This window comes from Acomys russatus, chromosome 18 (genome assembly GCF_903995435.1).
Source record: "Acomys russatus chromosome 18, mAcoRus1.1, whole genome shotgun sequence".
NCBI classification, from domain to species: domain Eukaryota; kingdom Metazoa; phylum Chordata; class Mammalia; order Rodentia; family Muridae; genus Acomys; species Acomys russatus.
The window spans coordinates 11,939,241-11,956,332 of NC_067154.1; the positions used below are offsets into that span (position 1 = coordinate 11,939,241).

General features: G+C 45.4%; 1 protein-coding gene across 1 annotated transcript; it reads left to right on the plus strand.

Annotated features, from left to right (window-relative positions):
- Positions 1-12,038: 12,038 nt before the first annotated feature.
- Nkx2-6 (NK2 homeobox 6) lies at positions 12,039-16,132 on the plus strand. Its single transcript, XM_051160770.1, has 2 exons — positions 12,039-12,291; positions 15,528-16,132. Exons 1-2 carry the CDS (start codon positions 12,039-12,041, stop codon positions 16,130-16,132), a joined length of 858 nt encoding a protein of 285 aa, XP_051016727.1.
- Positions 16,133-17,092: the final 960 nt, after the last annotated feature.

The following is a 17,092-nucleotide window of genomic DNA, read 5'->3' on the forward strand; positions in this document are numbered from 1 at the left end:
CTAGTTCCCCACCTTTCTGGGAGAAAGGAAAATAGCAGGGTATTGTGGTTTTGTTTAAGTAGAACATACATTTATCATCACCTCAAGCAGAACATTCAACAAGTGTTGAATTGTAAGTGAATGGCTATTCTTAGGTCAGGCAGGTGAGCCTAAGAACTTGAACTCAATGTCACCTTAGAGAAAAATGGAGATTAAAGACAAACTGACTTCAGTTATACTAAAGATGAAAACAGCCATCAACAAAGGAGCTACAGTTATGCTAAAAAATTAAAGTAAATCTCAACATGGGGGGGGGCCACTGTAGTTATTCAAAAAGTTAAAGCAGGCCTCACCAAAGAGATTCAAATGACAATAAAAGCCAGAGGAGTCCTACAAAAGGACACTAGATGTCAGGCTTTCCAGCATAAAATCTGTAGCACGAAATGGCTCTGCTCATAACAAGAACCCTCCTGGGCTGACTTTTAAATGAGTCCTCTTACTGTAATGCTCCACCAGCGTCAGACTGTCTGGGAGCAGGCGGGAGGGGAAACACTTTTGGTTATCAGGATAATTTATCTACATGACACCAAATACTAATTTGTGGCCATGCCTGCTCTATCTGGGTCCATAAGGCAGCCCACCCCAACCCTTCAAGTGAGACTAGCACTATGGCCAATAGCCACTCGGAACTGCAGCAGCTCCCTAAATCCCGGCAGTACACGAACCATGCCTTTTGCTCCCATGGCTGCTTTGTTTTAGGAAAGGATCTTAAAGCTGAGTGAGATGGCACATAACTGTATGTCCCAATACTCGGGGGTGGGGGGCGACAGAGGCAGGAGGTCTCTGCAAGTTCAAATCCAACCTCATCTACAAGCCAAGATCCAGTGCCACCCAGGGAGAACCTATTTATAGAATGAAAAGGAAACGAAGAAGAGAAAGTCTTGCTTGCTAGGTAGTCCAGACTGGCCTCACACTCAAAATCCTCCTACCTCAGTTTCCTCAGTACTGGGGCTACAGGTGTGTTCCACAATGTTCTGGCCTCTCCTTGCGTGTTTGAGGATAGCATGTACAAGTTCTGGCCTAGGGAATCTCTGGAGAGTTCCCACTTTCCCTAGTATCCATTCCGAGTCTAGAAGCATGGAAGCCAGCAACCACATCACAAATGAAATTCCTCACACACAAGACACACCAGGTAGAAATGGGTAGCCCACAGACATGGCAGGAGGGCCGTATACCTTAGAAGCCAGTAGTTCTAGGTTGAAGAAAGATGTTCCAAATGACCTCCTGGGACCTAGGTCACATTTTATTCACCAAGAGCCTGTGACTCTAGAAAGGTGGTGTAATAACTACACTCACCCCAAAATTCCCCCCAGTCTCTTACAACAACTTCTGCCCTGCCAGGCTTCTGTGTTTTCTAAGGAGTGCACTTAAGCTGTCTTTTTTTTTTTTTTTTTTTTAAAGAAAGACTACTTATTTATTTTTTTTTTAGTTTAAAATTCATATATTATATTCTTTTTTCTAAATTAATTTTATTAATTTATTCATATTACATCTCCATTGTTAGCCCTTCCCCTGTTTCCTCCCATTCTTCCTTCCCTCCCACTTCTCCCCTTCTCCCCTCCCCTATGTCTGTGATTGAAGGAGACCTCCTCCCCCTATATATGCTCTTAGAATATCAAGTCTCTTCTTGGTAACTAGCTATCCTTCCTCTGAGTGCCGCCAGGCCTCCCCATCCAGGGGACGTGGTCAGAAAAGGGGCACCAGAGTTCGTGTAAGAGTCAGATCTCACTCTCCACTCAACGGTGGAGAATATCCTGTTCGTCGGCTAGGTCTTAGTAGGGGTTCGAAGCTTACTGCCTAGAGGAACACTCCTTCATTGCTGGTGGGAATGCAAACTAGTACAACCACTTTGGAAAGCTATCTGGCGCTTTCTCAGAAAAATGGGAATAGGGTTTCCTCAAGACCCAGCCATCCCACTCCTTGGAATATACCCAGAAAATGCCCTCCCACACAACAGGGACATATGCTCAACCATGTTCATAGCTGCTTTATACATAATAGCCAGAACATGGAAACAGCCTACGTGTCCCTCAGTAGAAGAATGGACTAAGAAACTGTGGTACATTTACACTATGGAATACTACTCAGCTATTAAAAACGAGGAATTCCCGAAATTTGTGGACAAATGGATTGATCTAGAAATTATCATAATGAGTGAATTCACCCAGAAACAAAAAGAGACAAACAGTATATACTCACTTATATCAAAACACTAGTCCAAGGCATATGTACCATGAAAATCTTTACTTACCAAGAAAGTGGGTCAGAGGAGAGGACATCCTATTGAGACTTTAGGTGTGAGTAGCATGGAAGAATGGGGAAATAGTAGGACCCACAGGGTCCTGGAAACCTACAAGAAGAACTTTATGACAGGCAGGTCTGGATCCTGGGGACCTCCTCAAACTAAGGCACCCGTTAAGCTGTCTTTTAAAAAGTAAGTCCCTGAGGCTGGCTAGATGGCTCAGCAGGTAAATGCGCTCGCTGCCAAGCCTGGCAATCTGAGATTGACTCCTGGAACCTACATGGTGGAGGAAGAGAACTGACTCCTGCAAATGTTCCTCTGACCCTCATATGTAAGGTGGCAAGCATTTATACAAGAGAGACACAGACACAGAGAGAGGGGGGAGAGGGGAGAGAGGAAAGAGAAAAGGAGGAAGGGATGGAGGCAGACACATAGGAGAAGTGTCGTGTCTCAAAAAAGGTATGGATGAGAATATATAGCTCAGCAATAAAGCCTTGGCCTAGGTGTGCAAAGGTATTAATGCCTATCCTCAGAACCGCAGGAAAGTAAAATCAACCCTACAGACACTGCACACATATGCACACGGCTCTTATTTGTTTGCATGCACGTAGATATGGCATCTTGTATATTCACGGGGAATAGCAATTAATGTTAACCTCCTAAGGAAAGAGACAGTGGACTCCGCTCTGAAAGCACCAGCTCACTAGGCTGGCAGCTATAAATGAGTTACTGGCCCCTCTGTGCCTCAAAATCAAGTTCTTTATCTCAAAAGGGTATCTATGACATCATAGAAGCCCACTCGGAACACTACTTGCGATGCTAAAAATCGGCCCAGACGACGTGTATGAAACTCAGCTCTCTGGGAACGTCTGGACTGCCCTGGCAACACTCCTGGCCCTTGAGACCTGCAAGGACTCAGCTGCACGCTGGGGCAGATGTGGAGAAATCTCCCCTGCAATCCCGGCTGAGGCAGAAAGATCACGAGGCCCAGGCCTGCCTGGGCTATATAGAGAATCCTTGTTTGCAAAATGCCAGCTACACTCTGTGGTTCCTCCAGACCAAGCTGCAGCCTGTTCTGGTGTTGCTGCCCTCTGCTATTCAGCCAGGCAAAAATTGAGGGAATCGCTGACCTTAGGATTGTCTTGGAGGATTCCCTCTGGGCTGCCCTGTGGACTTGATCTGGATGCACACGCACAAGCACCAGACCTAGAGTTTATTTTTCCACGGCTTGTTGGTGGTTGGGCGCTATCAGCGCTGGGCGGATGGCCGCTGGAATGTTAATTGAAGTGGAGCTGGGAGCTGATGCTGATAAGCGAGTTGCCTAGCAGAGTGCCACCTGCTCTCCACCGTGCCTGGCAACCTCCCAATCCCCTGCATGTTGGAACTCAGCCTTGCCAACTGTGATGAGTTCCCTTTTTCACACAGGTGTGGAGCAGAGGGCGCTGCTGTGAGAGATAGGGCACACCAGCCCGAGCTTCTCTGCCAAGCCAGGCAGGCAGGGAATCCTGGTGTACCATGTGACAGCTGGAAATTGAGCCCTCAGCCAAATGGTGAAGTACAATACAGACTAATGATCGATGACAGATGTCTAGATGATAAATAAACAGATGGTAGAAGAGCCATCCGTCATAGTTGCACACATATATAGACAGTTACATTTCATGGAGCTGGGCATTGAGCCCAGTGCCTTAATAAGGACCTCTAGCACCATTTTTTACACAATTTGTAATTAATTAAACAATTTAAAACAAATAAAGGAAATCACCATCCTTTTCTCCACCTAAGCCCTTTCTTCACCTCCAAACTTTTCTTGCTGATTTGCATGGATTCACAGAAGCATTTCTGAAGTTGACAACAGGTAAATGATTAAAATGGTCCCAGTACAGCCATTAATAATAATAATAATAATAATAATAATAATAATAATAATAATAATGTGAAATCACCTACCACATCACACACTTGAATACATTAAGAGAAAATAATGAAAATGTACAAATGCTAGAGCAACTAACCTCAGTCAAGTTTTTTCATCACTATGATTCAAATCCGAAAGGAAGGGATAAAAGAATACAGGAAACTTTGAAAATACAGAGCAAAAAATTTATGGGAAAATCAGCAGAGGGGACGAGCATATTTGCAGCAGTGGGCCAGAATTGTTGCTATAGAGAAGATTTAAAAGTTATTAAGTGGGGGAAGATAGAATCCACACAATGGGTGTGCATAGGTACATGCTTTCTGTGTCTTCTATGTAATGTATATATAATTACCTAGACACATGTATATGCCCCTTAAACATAAAGAGGCTACATCACTGAGAAACTATTTCTGGTTCATCAGAAAATTGAGAACTTAGAACTTAGAACTTAGAAGACAATCTCATTGTCCACTGTGTAAAAAATGGGCTCCCCCACACAGCGCTCGATTACATAACACCCGTGTGACTGCTTGACAGGGCAATGGATGGTAGAAGATAAACAGCCATTCACCACAGTTGCACACATATATAGGCAGATATACTTCATGGAGCTGGGGGATACCCACACCTGAGGTTCCAGTGGCAACAGTGTCATTATTATTTAAAATACTAGCCCCTTCTGATGTTGGTAACACACCAGAGCATTGTGTGTCCTCTTCCCAGCTGGTCTGGACACCTCTGCATGGCCTTGGGATCTGTGATCGTCACTTTTGTGCTCTGGGTGCCTTAGATGGTCTGAAAATGGTGCCACACATCTGTAATCCCAGCACTCAGGAAGGAAGCTAAGCCAGGAGAAATGGTGGTTTCAAGGACAGTCTGGGCTACATAGTGAGAAGCCCTCCATTATCTCACAGGGAAAAAAAAATCCATATAAGCACACAGTGGCTTTGTGCCTTGTTTGCTTGGAGTTGTCATAGTTAGTGGTGTTTTATTTATCTATTTTATTGTTTACTTCTCTCCGTGTTGTATTTTTTTAACCTCGTAAAAGCACCCAAGTACTGCCTTTTCTACATGTATGGGTCACTCAAGAAATACCTACTTAACTTAATGGACTAATTTTGAATGTATTAAAGTAAGAGTCTCACGTCTGTCTGTGGATCAACAAAATTCACTGGACATTTCTTAGGAATAAGCATAATATAATAAGATACACCGAGGGAAGCTGTAGGAGGGAATATAAGTTATGGTTGCTAAGCGACAGCAGGTGATGGAATCGAGGAGACACATGAAGCTCCAAACAGATGCCACAGTCATCTTCCTCCAGATTTCCCCCTCCATTTGCTCGGAACAGGAACTACTTCCATACTGTACCGAGTCATCCTGAGAGACAAGGCGCACACATGCACTGAATTAAGAAAAAGAAGAAAAAAAAACTGTATACAAAATGGCCCATGTCTGCTTCCCAAATCAGTTCCAGGCATTTTTCAAGTCTTTGTTTGGAAGTGACTGAAGTGGGCGGAAAAGAGAAGATGTTTTAGCTGGTGACACAGGACTGTGGAACTTGTGTTGGTGACCACGGGGCTGTGATCTAGAAAGGATTAGAAGGGGGAAAACCTGGCTTCTGATCTTCCTCGGGTGTTCCATAGCTACATGGTAAAGTCACCTTTATATTCTCAACCTTCAAGAAAGGGACCTGAGCTGAGGCCATTGCTGAGAAAAATCACCAAGTCGGTTTAGATGATTTGCCTGTAAATTATAATATATGGTATATGAATATTATCTGAAAAAATCTGTATCCAGAATTATAAGGAGGAGGAGGAATAAAAGGAGGAAAAGGAGGAAGAGGAGAAATAAGAGCAGAAGGAGAAGAGCCTCCAAACCCTAAATAGCTGTAGAAAAGCTGATTTTGAACAAAAGAGAGACAGAGCACATACCACACGTGAGCATAGTTGCCACGACTAGAACATTCTCTGAATCAGCAACTCCTGTACAGGTCGCTTTGAACTTTAAACAGACTGTGCCTTACAATGTCGACACAAAGCACGCCACTGCTGTCACGCTAGCACTGTCTTTACAAGAAAATATGAGAGAATTATGAATAGGAAAATATGTGTGCATTTGTTCCTGTGTTTAACAAAGCAAGCATGAAGAGAATGAAATAATGAAATTGAGGCCATGATAGCCCAAAACAAAGGGGAACAGGAATACAGATAAAAAAATGTAAGGCCATTTCATTTATTTATTTGGTTTTTTTTTTTTATATATATATCACAACCACAGTTTCCCCTTCCAACTCTCCCCCCAGTTCTACATCAAGTTGTAGTAGGATGCAATAGCAGCACCCTCTTCTATTGAGGCTAGATGGGGCTACCCCAGTAGGAGAAAGGGGTCCCAAAGACAGGCAGCAGAGTCAGAGACAGCCCCTGCTCCCATTGTTGGGAGCCTTACAAGAAGACCAAGCTACACAATATAACATATGTATGGAGGAGTCAGTCCTATGCACGCTCCCTGGTTCAGGCTCTGTGAGCCCCTATGGACTCAGGATTAGTTGATTCTGTGGGTTTCTTGTGGTGCCCTGGACCCTTCGGCTTCTACAGTCCTTCCTCTTGCCCTTCCTTAGGGTTTCCCAAGCTCCACCTAATGTTTGGCTGTGAGTCTCTGTGTCTGTTTCTGTCAGTTGTTGGATGAAGCCTCTATGATGATAACATTAGCGGTGCCAGGGGAATGAGTCTCAGGCAGAAGCAGTCATTGGTAGGCCCTTCCTTCTATTTCTGCTCCAACTTACCCACCCCCCACCCCACCCCCGCATGTCTTGTAGGCAGAATTGTAGGTCAAAGGTTTTGTGGCTGGGTTAGTATCCCAATCCCTCCCCTGAAGGCTAGCCTGGTTTCAGGAGATGACTGGTTTGGGCTCCATATTCCCCATTGCTAGAGTCTTAGCCAGGGTCGCCCTCATAGATTCCTGGGAGTTTTCATTTTCCTTGGTTTCTAGCTTATCCCAGAGATGCATCCCCTCCATTCCAATTATCTCTCCCAGTACTCTTTCCCTCCATGCTCCCCCTCCCCTGATCCCTCCTATTCTCATCCCCACCCCCTTCTCCCCTCCTCCCATCCACCCATGATGTCTATTCTATGTCCCCTTCTCAGTGATATTCAAAGCCCCCCCCCCTTGTTACTTCTTTGGGTCTATGAATTGTAATGTGGTTATCCTGTACCTTACAGCTAATATCCACTCATAAATGAGTACATACCATGAATGCTTTCTGGGTCTGGGTTACCTCACTCAAGATGATCTTTTTTTTTTTTTTACCATTACCTTTAAGATGATCTTTTCTAGTTCCAGCCATTTGCCTGCAAATTTCATGATGTCATTTTTTTTAATAGCTGAGTAATACTCCATTGTGTAAATGTATTACATTTTCTTTATCCATTCTTCAGTTGAGGGACATCTAAGCTGTTTCCAATTTCTGGTTGTGAACATAGCTGAGCAAGTGTCCTTGTGGTATGGTGGAGTGTCCATTGGGCATATGCCCAGGAGTGTTATAGCTGGGTCTTCAGGTAGATTGACTCCCAATTTTCTGAGAAACTGCCAAATTGATTTTCAAAGTGGCTGTACAAGTTTGCACTGCCCCCAGCAATGGAGGAGTGTCCCCGTTGCTCCACATCCTCACCAGCATGAGGTGCTGTCACTTGAGGTTTTTATCTCAGCCATTTTCTGATAGGTATAAAATGGAATCTGAGTCATTTTGATATGCGTTTCACTGATGGCTAAGGACTTTGAGCATTTAAACACTTCTTGGCAAAAATTCTGTTTAGATTGTACCTCATTTTAATTGGAGTATCTGGTTTGTTAATTTCTAGTATCTTGAGTTCTTTATATATTTTGGATCATCTCTCTGTTGGATACGGGGTTGGTGAAGATCTTTTCCCATTCTGTAGGCTGCCATTTATTTATTTTTTTTATTTATTTTTTTTTTGACAGTGTTTTGACTTAAAGATGCTTTTCAATTTCATGAAGTCCCATTGATTAATTGTTGATGTTAGTGCCTGTATGACTGGTGTTCTGATCAGGAAGCTGTTTCTTGTGCCAATGGTAGTGTCACTTCTTTAAGGACAATTGGGTGCCCAATTTTGGCTTTAGAACTATTTTAATGTTTCACATATTAAAATAATCATGTTACTTCAGCATCCAGAAATGGGTTTTGGCAAAAGAAACTATTCATAGCAAAGTGGGGTGTCAGCAATAAGTAATTTAGTCTCCAGTTTGGGGGGCTGCTCCCCAGTATAACCTATGGATTATTGCCAGCCAAACAGGGCAGACACCTTTATCCAACAAGTATTTGCAGTCGGGTCCAGCCTACACCCTGAGGGCACAGCTATGAGAACAGACCCATGAGGCACGTGCAGTCTAGTCCAACAAAAATCCTACCCAGAGGTTAAAAATCATTGGTTTCATGACTTTTGTAGGTTGTATTTTAAAGTGTCTCCAGGGGTAAAGGGATGTTCTAAGCCTTGGATTCAATTCCTAGGATAAGGAGCAGGGGATGGGGGGAAGGAAGGAAAAAAGAAGTTGAAAAGAACTTTGCTAATCACAGGTGAGAAGAGTGTCGATAAATATTGCATACAAATTGCATGCAAAATATCACCTTTTAGGATTTATTTAAAATTATGTCTTCTATTCAAGTCAGGTGCATGCACCTGTCAATTGCTTAAGCCCAAGAATTTAAGACTAGCCTGAACAAAATAGCATGATCTTTTCTCTTAATTAAATTAAATGATAATAATGATGATGAGGAGGAGGTCTTTCCTGCAAGAATGAAAGCTGGACCAGAAAAAATTCAGAAAGGCAATATATATATATATATTGTGATTTGGATGAAGCAGGTCACATCCATCCTCAAGCCTAGGACAAAGCCATTTCCACCCCATTTAAGAACACTGGTGAAGTCTCCAAACAGGAGCAAGAGACACCACATTCCTCCTGTGGTGCAGAGTCAGTCAGGGTTGCATTACCCCAAGAACCTGCGGACTAGGCCAGGTGCATCCACTGCTCCTGGGAGGTTGAACACATGCTAAACAGCTGTAATCGGGCCCTTAATTGCAGCACCAAGCTCCCTGCCCACAACCTGAGTGGGGAGAGGTGACTGGCCAGCGAACCCCCAGCGAAAAAGAGCTGAATACAGGACATCACTTTGTGAATTCTTACCCCTGACTGCACCAAGGCTGGTCTCTAGTCTAGCAAGGGTTTGGAGGGCGAGTTTGGGACTGCTCTCAGGTCTGCCCCAGTTTGAACAGCGTCCCTCCTTATAAGAGTGTTTCTTATCATTTGAGAACAGTGGTTCTCAACCTTCCTAATGCTGCTGCCTTTTAATGTAGTTCCTCATGTTGTGGTAACCCCCCAACCATAAATTTATTTTCAATGCTACTTCATAACTGCAATTTTGCTTCCATTATGAATCCTAATGTAACTATCTGGTTTTTTATGGTCTTAGGTGGCCCCTGTGAAAAGGTTATTCAACCTCTCAAAGAAGTCAAGAACCCCTGGGTTAGAAACCCTTTTCAAGTTTCAAACATCATGTGATGCCTTTGTAAGCCAGGAAGGCATAGTATTTGACCCAACCCATCCATTTCTTCTGAACTTCCTAATGGCTCATCTTAGCTGCTGAATAAATTTTATCTATGGTCACCCCAGACCTGGGAAAGCAAGGATCCAGCCAGGCTTATCTGGAGCAGCTGAGCAGAGCTCCTGCCCACAGCTCTCCAAAATTCCAAGTACACCTCGGGCTGTCGGAGGTGTGCCTGAGTAAGTACCCATCAGGATGCCTTCCCCTGCACCTCTGGGAGGAGGGTGCAGTACCACAATGCTTCAAGGAAGTCCCAGGAGAAGAATTAGTGCTCATTAAAATACTTCGTTTCATCCACATATGCATAGCAAGGAATAATGCTTCTATAAAGATAAAGTCTTAACGACGATTAAAAAAAAAAGAGACTATCTAAAATTATGAAGTTATTCTGTTAAGGTCCATCTATAATGTAGGATGTTTTATTATTTGAATCATACTCAGAAAAACTAATGAATAGATATGTAAATTTAAATGCGTGCAAAAATAAACAAAAATATTATTTCTGTGTGGACGTTTTCCACTTTCCCACTTTTCCAGAGTGTGCAAAATTTTATGAGAAAAACAAAACCAAGAGAAAGCGGAAATAAGTGTTTAGGTTTTCACAAGATTTAGATCCCTGACGGCAAAAGATGAGCAGGGCAGACTATTTTGGATCACCTCAGCAGTCTTCTCTGCCCCTCGCCCATCTCTACTTAACTAGAAAACAAAACAAAACTGGAAGCATATAGCTTCATCATAAGGCTTGTGTAATACTATATGAAATAATTGCACAATTTCTTAGTAGCAAAAATAATTGGTGAAAACTTTTGTGAAGTTTTGTTTTTCATAATTGTGTGCTGGCTAGACCTGGGAAATATCTCAGAGATGCTTGAACTGGAACCCACTGACACCCTCAAGTTGCTCTCTGATTTCCTAGGCTTGCAGGCTCCCCCCCCCCCCCCGCTTTCCAATAAATATTTGTTTTTAAATTTTTGTGCTTTCTGGCTGAAGAGGGGAAGGAGGGTTTCGTTCACCTGGATTGCAGGAATAACATCTAAACCTCTCAAGTAGCTGAATTTTCGTGTGGTCTTAAAATATTTAATCTGAAATTTTTAAAAATCTCTAGTGAGATTTATTTTATTTTATGCGATTTTTAAAAATCCTTTCGTCCCGTTTTTTGGGGATGCAACACCAAATCCTGGTTTGCTGATCTTAATAGCTTGAGCTCCAGCCGGCGATTCTTGTTTACACAGGGGCTTATTTATATTATACTCCCTGACTTCATGAAAACGAAGCTTAAGAGAGGCTCGCCCTTTGTTCCAAAGCCACGGCCTTATCTGATCACTCTCTCCGTGTTCTTAACTATTCGCACACCTTGGTGACACATTGCACTGTGCCCAAGCTGTGTCCCAGGAGCTGTTCTGAAGATTTAAGACTGGACAAAATCCCCGCTTACACAGGCTTAGAAAAGGGAAAAGAAGCCGGGAGGCGGGGTGGGAGACGAAATAAACACATCTCTAAATACTACTGGATCAGGAACTTACCTTACTCTCCAACCAATTCACAATTACTTAAAGTCGACCAGAGCTCCCCCAACACAGCCTCTGCGCCTCAAATTTCCTTTTCCTCTTAAATGACAAGTAGCTTCGAATACTGGACTCAAGATCTGCTCTGGCTGTGTGGGTCGTTAGTGTCCCAAGAAGGAACCCGGCTTCGCACCACCTGAGAACCCCGCACTTCTTATGTCTTGGGAATTATCTAGTTTTCTATGCCCCAGTTTTCCTTTGCCATGAGACTGTATACCAGAAAAAAACGGATGGTTGCCCTGAACCGCGGTCCGGGTACACTCTCTAGGAGGCTTCCCTCGGACCAGAGGCCTCGAGAGCCCTTGCCTGTCAAGCTCTTCTCTTCTTGTCTTTACTTTTGAGACACAATGGTCGGAACCAATCTTTCCAAAAAGGTGATGCAGGATTAAGAGCCCAAATAGCCAGCGTTTGGGGACGGAGGCTCAGGGTTAGCACGTGGTTCCGGTGGGAACCAATGGAGGACCGCGATCTTGTAACTACGTCTTGCTCTACTAGCCTGCAGACCGACCGGAAAAAAAAAAAAAAAAAGGTCCTGGACCTTGAGTGTGCGTCCAGGAGTCGCTTAGGACGGACACTACAGGTGGGGAAAGAAAAGGGCGAGACTCCCGCACTGGTCAAGAACTTGTCAGCTCCGCCCCCTCTGTCTAAGAGATGCTGCTGAGCCCGGCCACCTCCACCCGCTTTTCCGTAGACTACATTCTCAGGTGGGAGCGGGAGCAGAACGTCTCCAAGACTCCGTCACAACGAGAGTTGAATAGAAACCCAGAAAAGCTTCAATACCTAAGAATGGGCCCGGACTCCAGAGGGTCAGAGAGCAGTGGCAAGGCACAAGGCGGATCAGATCCTCCTAGTTGGCCTTGGGAGACAGTCCTGGACGTGGACTCAGATCCTGTGAGGAAGCCTGGTAAGTACACTTTCGGCTCTTTCCTATGGGCTTTATTTGAAAGAGTGGGTCGTCACTGAGGGAGAGAACGCATCTTTTGGGGGTCTCGCCCTACCACCGCTCATTTTAGTTCAAAAGACAGCATCCCTGTTCCTAGACCTGCCTAAAGACTTGAATTTTAGGAATTTTAGGGCGTTTCTTCCCACAGTTGCCCCTCAGCTAACCACAAAGACCGGATTCCGATGGAGCCAGGTTCTGAGAGCTCCCTTCCCAACACCAAACCTCTTTACCATAACTTAGTTTATGCTCCATCGCCAATGCCCTTACCTGCCTAACCCAAAGCTCTCTAGACTTTGGGTTAGGAAACATCATCGGGCATGTTGATTTATCTGGACATGGACACACACACACACACACACACACACACACACACACATACACACACATACACACATACACTTTCTCTGTAGAGGAAATGGGAGAAGAGGAACGTGTGTGTTTGTGTGTGTGTGTGTGTGTGTGTGTGTGTGCTGCTTTCCAAGTGGACCTGGGGGTTTCTTACGAATAAACAGAATTCTAGTTGGGAGACCACCGTGTCAGACTCCTGGAACCTGGTCCAAAGTTCATGAGCAAACAGAGAGGTCCAGAAGTCCATCTTTAGCTTGCAGGGAGAGAGGAGGGGCAAACAAGGAGTTTGTATTCTTGTAGCTTCTACAATCCAGGTGGTGTATATAGGCAGGAAAGGCATGTTATTGAAAGGAATGAAATGGCCACTGTCCTCCTGCGCACCATCCATGCCCTGTTGAGTTTTCCCACCAGTCTGTAGTTGGGGCACAACCAGCTACTCCCTCAAAGCCAGACTGCTTATAATTTAAGACACAATCTAGCCACGTAAAAGGGAACCTTCGGAGTTATCCTTGGACTTGAGGCTGTTTACCCAGGATTCCCCTAGAAGCTTGGAGAACATTAAAATTGTGTTTTATTCAGAAAGAAATCTATAGATTTTTTTCTGCCATGGACAGTAAACATCCAGGTCCCTGGGCACTGGTCTGCTTTGCTGAGAAAGGGTTGTGGCTGTTTCTCTCCCTGCTGCTCCTGACACAGGCACACCCAATGTGTCCCTTGACTAGCAACCGTTGACAGCCTGTCTTCTGCCACTGTGATAGCCACCCAGGTCCCACCTCAGCCTGGCCCTGAGAGCCCTGAGAGCTTTGGTCAGGGAAATGGGCCACCTGGTAGGCTTTACCAGGACAGGCGACATGTGTCCCTATGGGAATCTCTTGCTTTCCTGAAAGAGGGCTCCAAGCTCTTCAGTTGTTTCTAAGAGGGTACAGTGTGCTACCGCCTACTTTTGTTTACTGGATTTGGTTTTGAGGGGGTTGTTTGTTTTTAATTTAACCTTTAATGTGTCAGTTGGTGTGTGTAGGGGGAGAGGTAAAGAATCAGTTTTCATTGTCTAAAAGTGAAATTCAAGGAAGCCAAATGCGATTTCCTGTTCAGTTTTCTACTGGTTGTCTTACCAAAGCTAAGCTCTATCTGACCCAGGCCTCCCATGAATAAACAGGGTTTATTTTCAGTCCTCCACTTGAATGACCACAGATTGAGAGAGTAAAGTTTTCATAGTTTTGGAGATGCCACAGTTAAAGATTCTATCTTTTTGGATTTCCCTGTGTGGGGGCTCTTTTCCTGATGGGGACATTACAACTATAACTGGCTTGGTTCTTTCCATGTAGATCAGGCTGACCCAGAACTTAAAGCAATTGGATTGCATCTCTGGCTTGCTCTATAGCATCGCTGGAGGTCAGGCTCCTTTAGATTTTTTGGAGGGGAGGGAAGGTTTGAGACAGGGTTTCTCTCTGTAGCTTTGGCTATCCTAAACTCTCCTTTTAGACCAAGCTGGCTTCAAACTCACAGTGATCTTCCTGCTTCTGCCTCCCTGAGTGCTGGGATTAAAGGTAAGCCTGGCTTCCTTTAGATTCTTTTTCTTTTCTTTTCTTTTTTCTTTTTTTCTTTTTTTTTTCCTATCTTTTTTCTCATTTATTTTTTAAATTTTAAAATTTATTTATTAAATCATTCATATTACATCTCAATTGTTATCCCATCCCTTCTATCCTTCCTTTAGATTCTTAAAAGGAAACAACCTCTCGGATTTTCTTACTCTTTGGTGCCCTCCATTTCTCTGAGCGCAGATGCCCCAGGAGGGGAAATGTTTTCTCTCAAACCAGAGGCTTCCGCAGAGCTAGTGGTTTAGAGGTGAGATCTCAACCTGAGGCAGCACCTCTTGAGGGATGTTCTGTCCGTCCAGCACTTGCTTCGTACCTTTAGATGTCTTCTTCGGTGTCCCTGGATTTTTCCCGGTGTGTCTTCTCCATCCTCCTTGGGGACCAAAGTAATCTTAAACCAAGACGAGAGAAGGGGGCAGCGGGGACGATGGGGGGCGGGGGAGGAGTGGCTGCTGCTTCTAGGCGGACTTGGCTTAGTCACAGCCCAGCTTGAGAAAGACTACAAAGTAACCTCAAGGCCACCGCTTTCCAAAAGACCCTAAAGGAAGAAGAGACTGCTTTCCAAAAAGCCAAAATGTGGATCTTAACTTCACACATAAAAAAGAACCTCTATTTCCAAGCTGAGAGTAGGGATCAGGAAAGACTTGGTTTTTACTCTGCTCAAGAAATCTTACTCTTTTTTGTTGTTGTTTTTTTGGTTTGGTTTTTGTTTGTTTGAGACAGGGTTTCTCTGTGTAGCCTTGGCTGTCCTGGACTTGCTTTGTAGACCAGGCTGGCCTTGAATTCGCAGAGATCCACCAGCTTTTGCTTCCCAAAGTGCTTGGATTACAGGCGTGCGCCAACAGCGCCTAGCTTCTTATTCTTAATCAATTCTTCTAATTTCTTAATCAGTGCAGAGCATCGTGTTTATGAAGTATATTTGAGCTCCAGCCCCATTCTGATAGGCCTGCACACTCTCGTTTTGAGATTCCTCACTGTTGGACTATTAGACACAATTGAAGAAAATGAACAAACTTGATCCGAAATCTTCTGTTTACGAAACACAGTGGATAACAGCATATCAGACTCTGGCGGTACAAATGCCACAGAGATCAGAGGAGTAAGGCATTGGGGTGGGGGTCGGAGGAAGGCAGGTAGACAAGTGTTGAGAGGACAAAGGATGTTCAGCGAAGGCGGCCAGGGAGAGGGTTGTCTAGTGAAAACAATCAGAGCCTAACGCCCGCTGTTGATGGTGCTCCTTCTGTGTGATTTTAGAGACTTCCCCAGGCTTGCCCTCCCCACTTGGAGCTGGGAGCCCGGTGATGGAGCACGGCGACGACTTGCACCGCGGAGGCCTGGAGCCGACCAGGACGCGGACGCGGCGGAAGCCCCGTGTGCTGTTCTCGCAGGCTCAGGTGCTGGCTCTGGAGCGGCGCTTTAAGCACCAGCGGTATCTGTCTGCACCCGAGCGCGAGCATCTGGCCAGCGCGCTGCAGCTCACGTCCACTCAGGTCAAGATCTGGTTCCAAAACCGGCGCTACAAGTGCAAGAGGCAGCGCCAGGACCAGTCCCTGAAACTGGCAGGCCACCCTTTAGCACCGCGCCGAGTGGCAGTGCCAGTACTAGTGCTGGACGGCAAGCCCTGTCTGGGTCCCGAAGCCCCCGCATTCCCGGGCCCCTACGCGGTCACCGCGCCGCCCTATTCCTGCTACGGAGGCCACGCAGGCACTCCCTATAGTGCTAACTACGCAAGCGGCTACACCGACACCCGCCCGGGGCCACTCACACCGTTGGCTAGCTCTAGCTACAGCCCAGGTGGCCTGAGTGCAGCCCAGCAGGGCCATCTGCCCCCCACGCTACAAGGAGTCACGGCCTGGTGAAAAGCTTGGCCTTAGCTACTGCCATTAGGGGCCTGCCTGGCCCCCTCTCCTTCAAAACTGGTCTCCAGGAGTTGCGCTTCAGCCAAGGGCCAGGAAAGTGGCAGTAGGCACTGCCCCACTTACTGGTCGAAGAGCGTCCCCCGGCAAGCCTTGAGAACATTATTTCCTACGGAGATGTAACCAGGCTTTAGCTGGCGGCCTAGATGCTGTGAAGTGAATAGCACTATGGTTGATAGTTTGGAGGAAGGTAATTCTGAGCCTCAACTCCTTGGAAACGCGAGCCTCAGCCAAGAGGCCTGGGGATCAAGGCGCTCTTGCCTTCCAGCTCTTAAAGGAACAAGTGCAGGGTGTAGAGGGAATGTTAGGTTGAGACAGATGCCAAGAGGAAGTGCCGAAGTGCCAGACTGGATTTCTGTTGCCAGCCACGCGCTGCTGCGGGTTTAAACATCGGGACCACCGGGAATATCCACAGGCAAACACTTGAACACTTTCCCTGGCAGCGGTGATCTCTGGCTTGCAGAAGGGGCCTGGCCATTCAGGCTCTCCACTCACAGCAACTGCATTTTATGTAGGGAACAGCCAGACGAGTAAATGAGCTAACGATATTCTGTGTGTTTGCGTTTTGTAGCCACCAAGACCCTCAAGGGGTTCTTATAGCGGGTAATCCCAGCACTCAGGAGACCCACACAGGGGCACTGGGGCGGTCAAGGCCAACGTTGGCTATATAAGGAGAGCCTGAATCCAAAGCAAACTAAAATAGGTCTAGGGAGATAAAAACCGATTCCAGCCCTGAAGGTAGGTTATCGGGTTTCTCCTCGCACTTTTCCTCTCCTCGTTGTGGACACTTTTAGGGAACGGTTAAAGTGCCCCCAGGAAAAGAGCCCTGCCCCCACCCCAGGTAAATCTAAAAAGATAGTAGAAACTTTAACTGTGTGGTCTATAAAATTATGAAAATTTTAC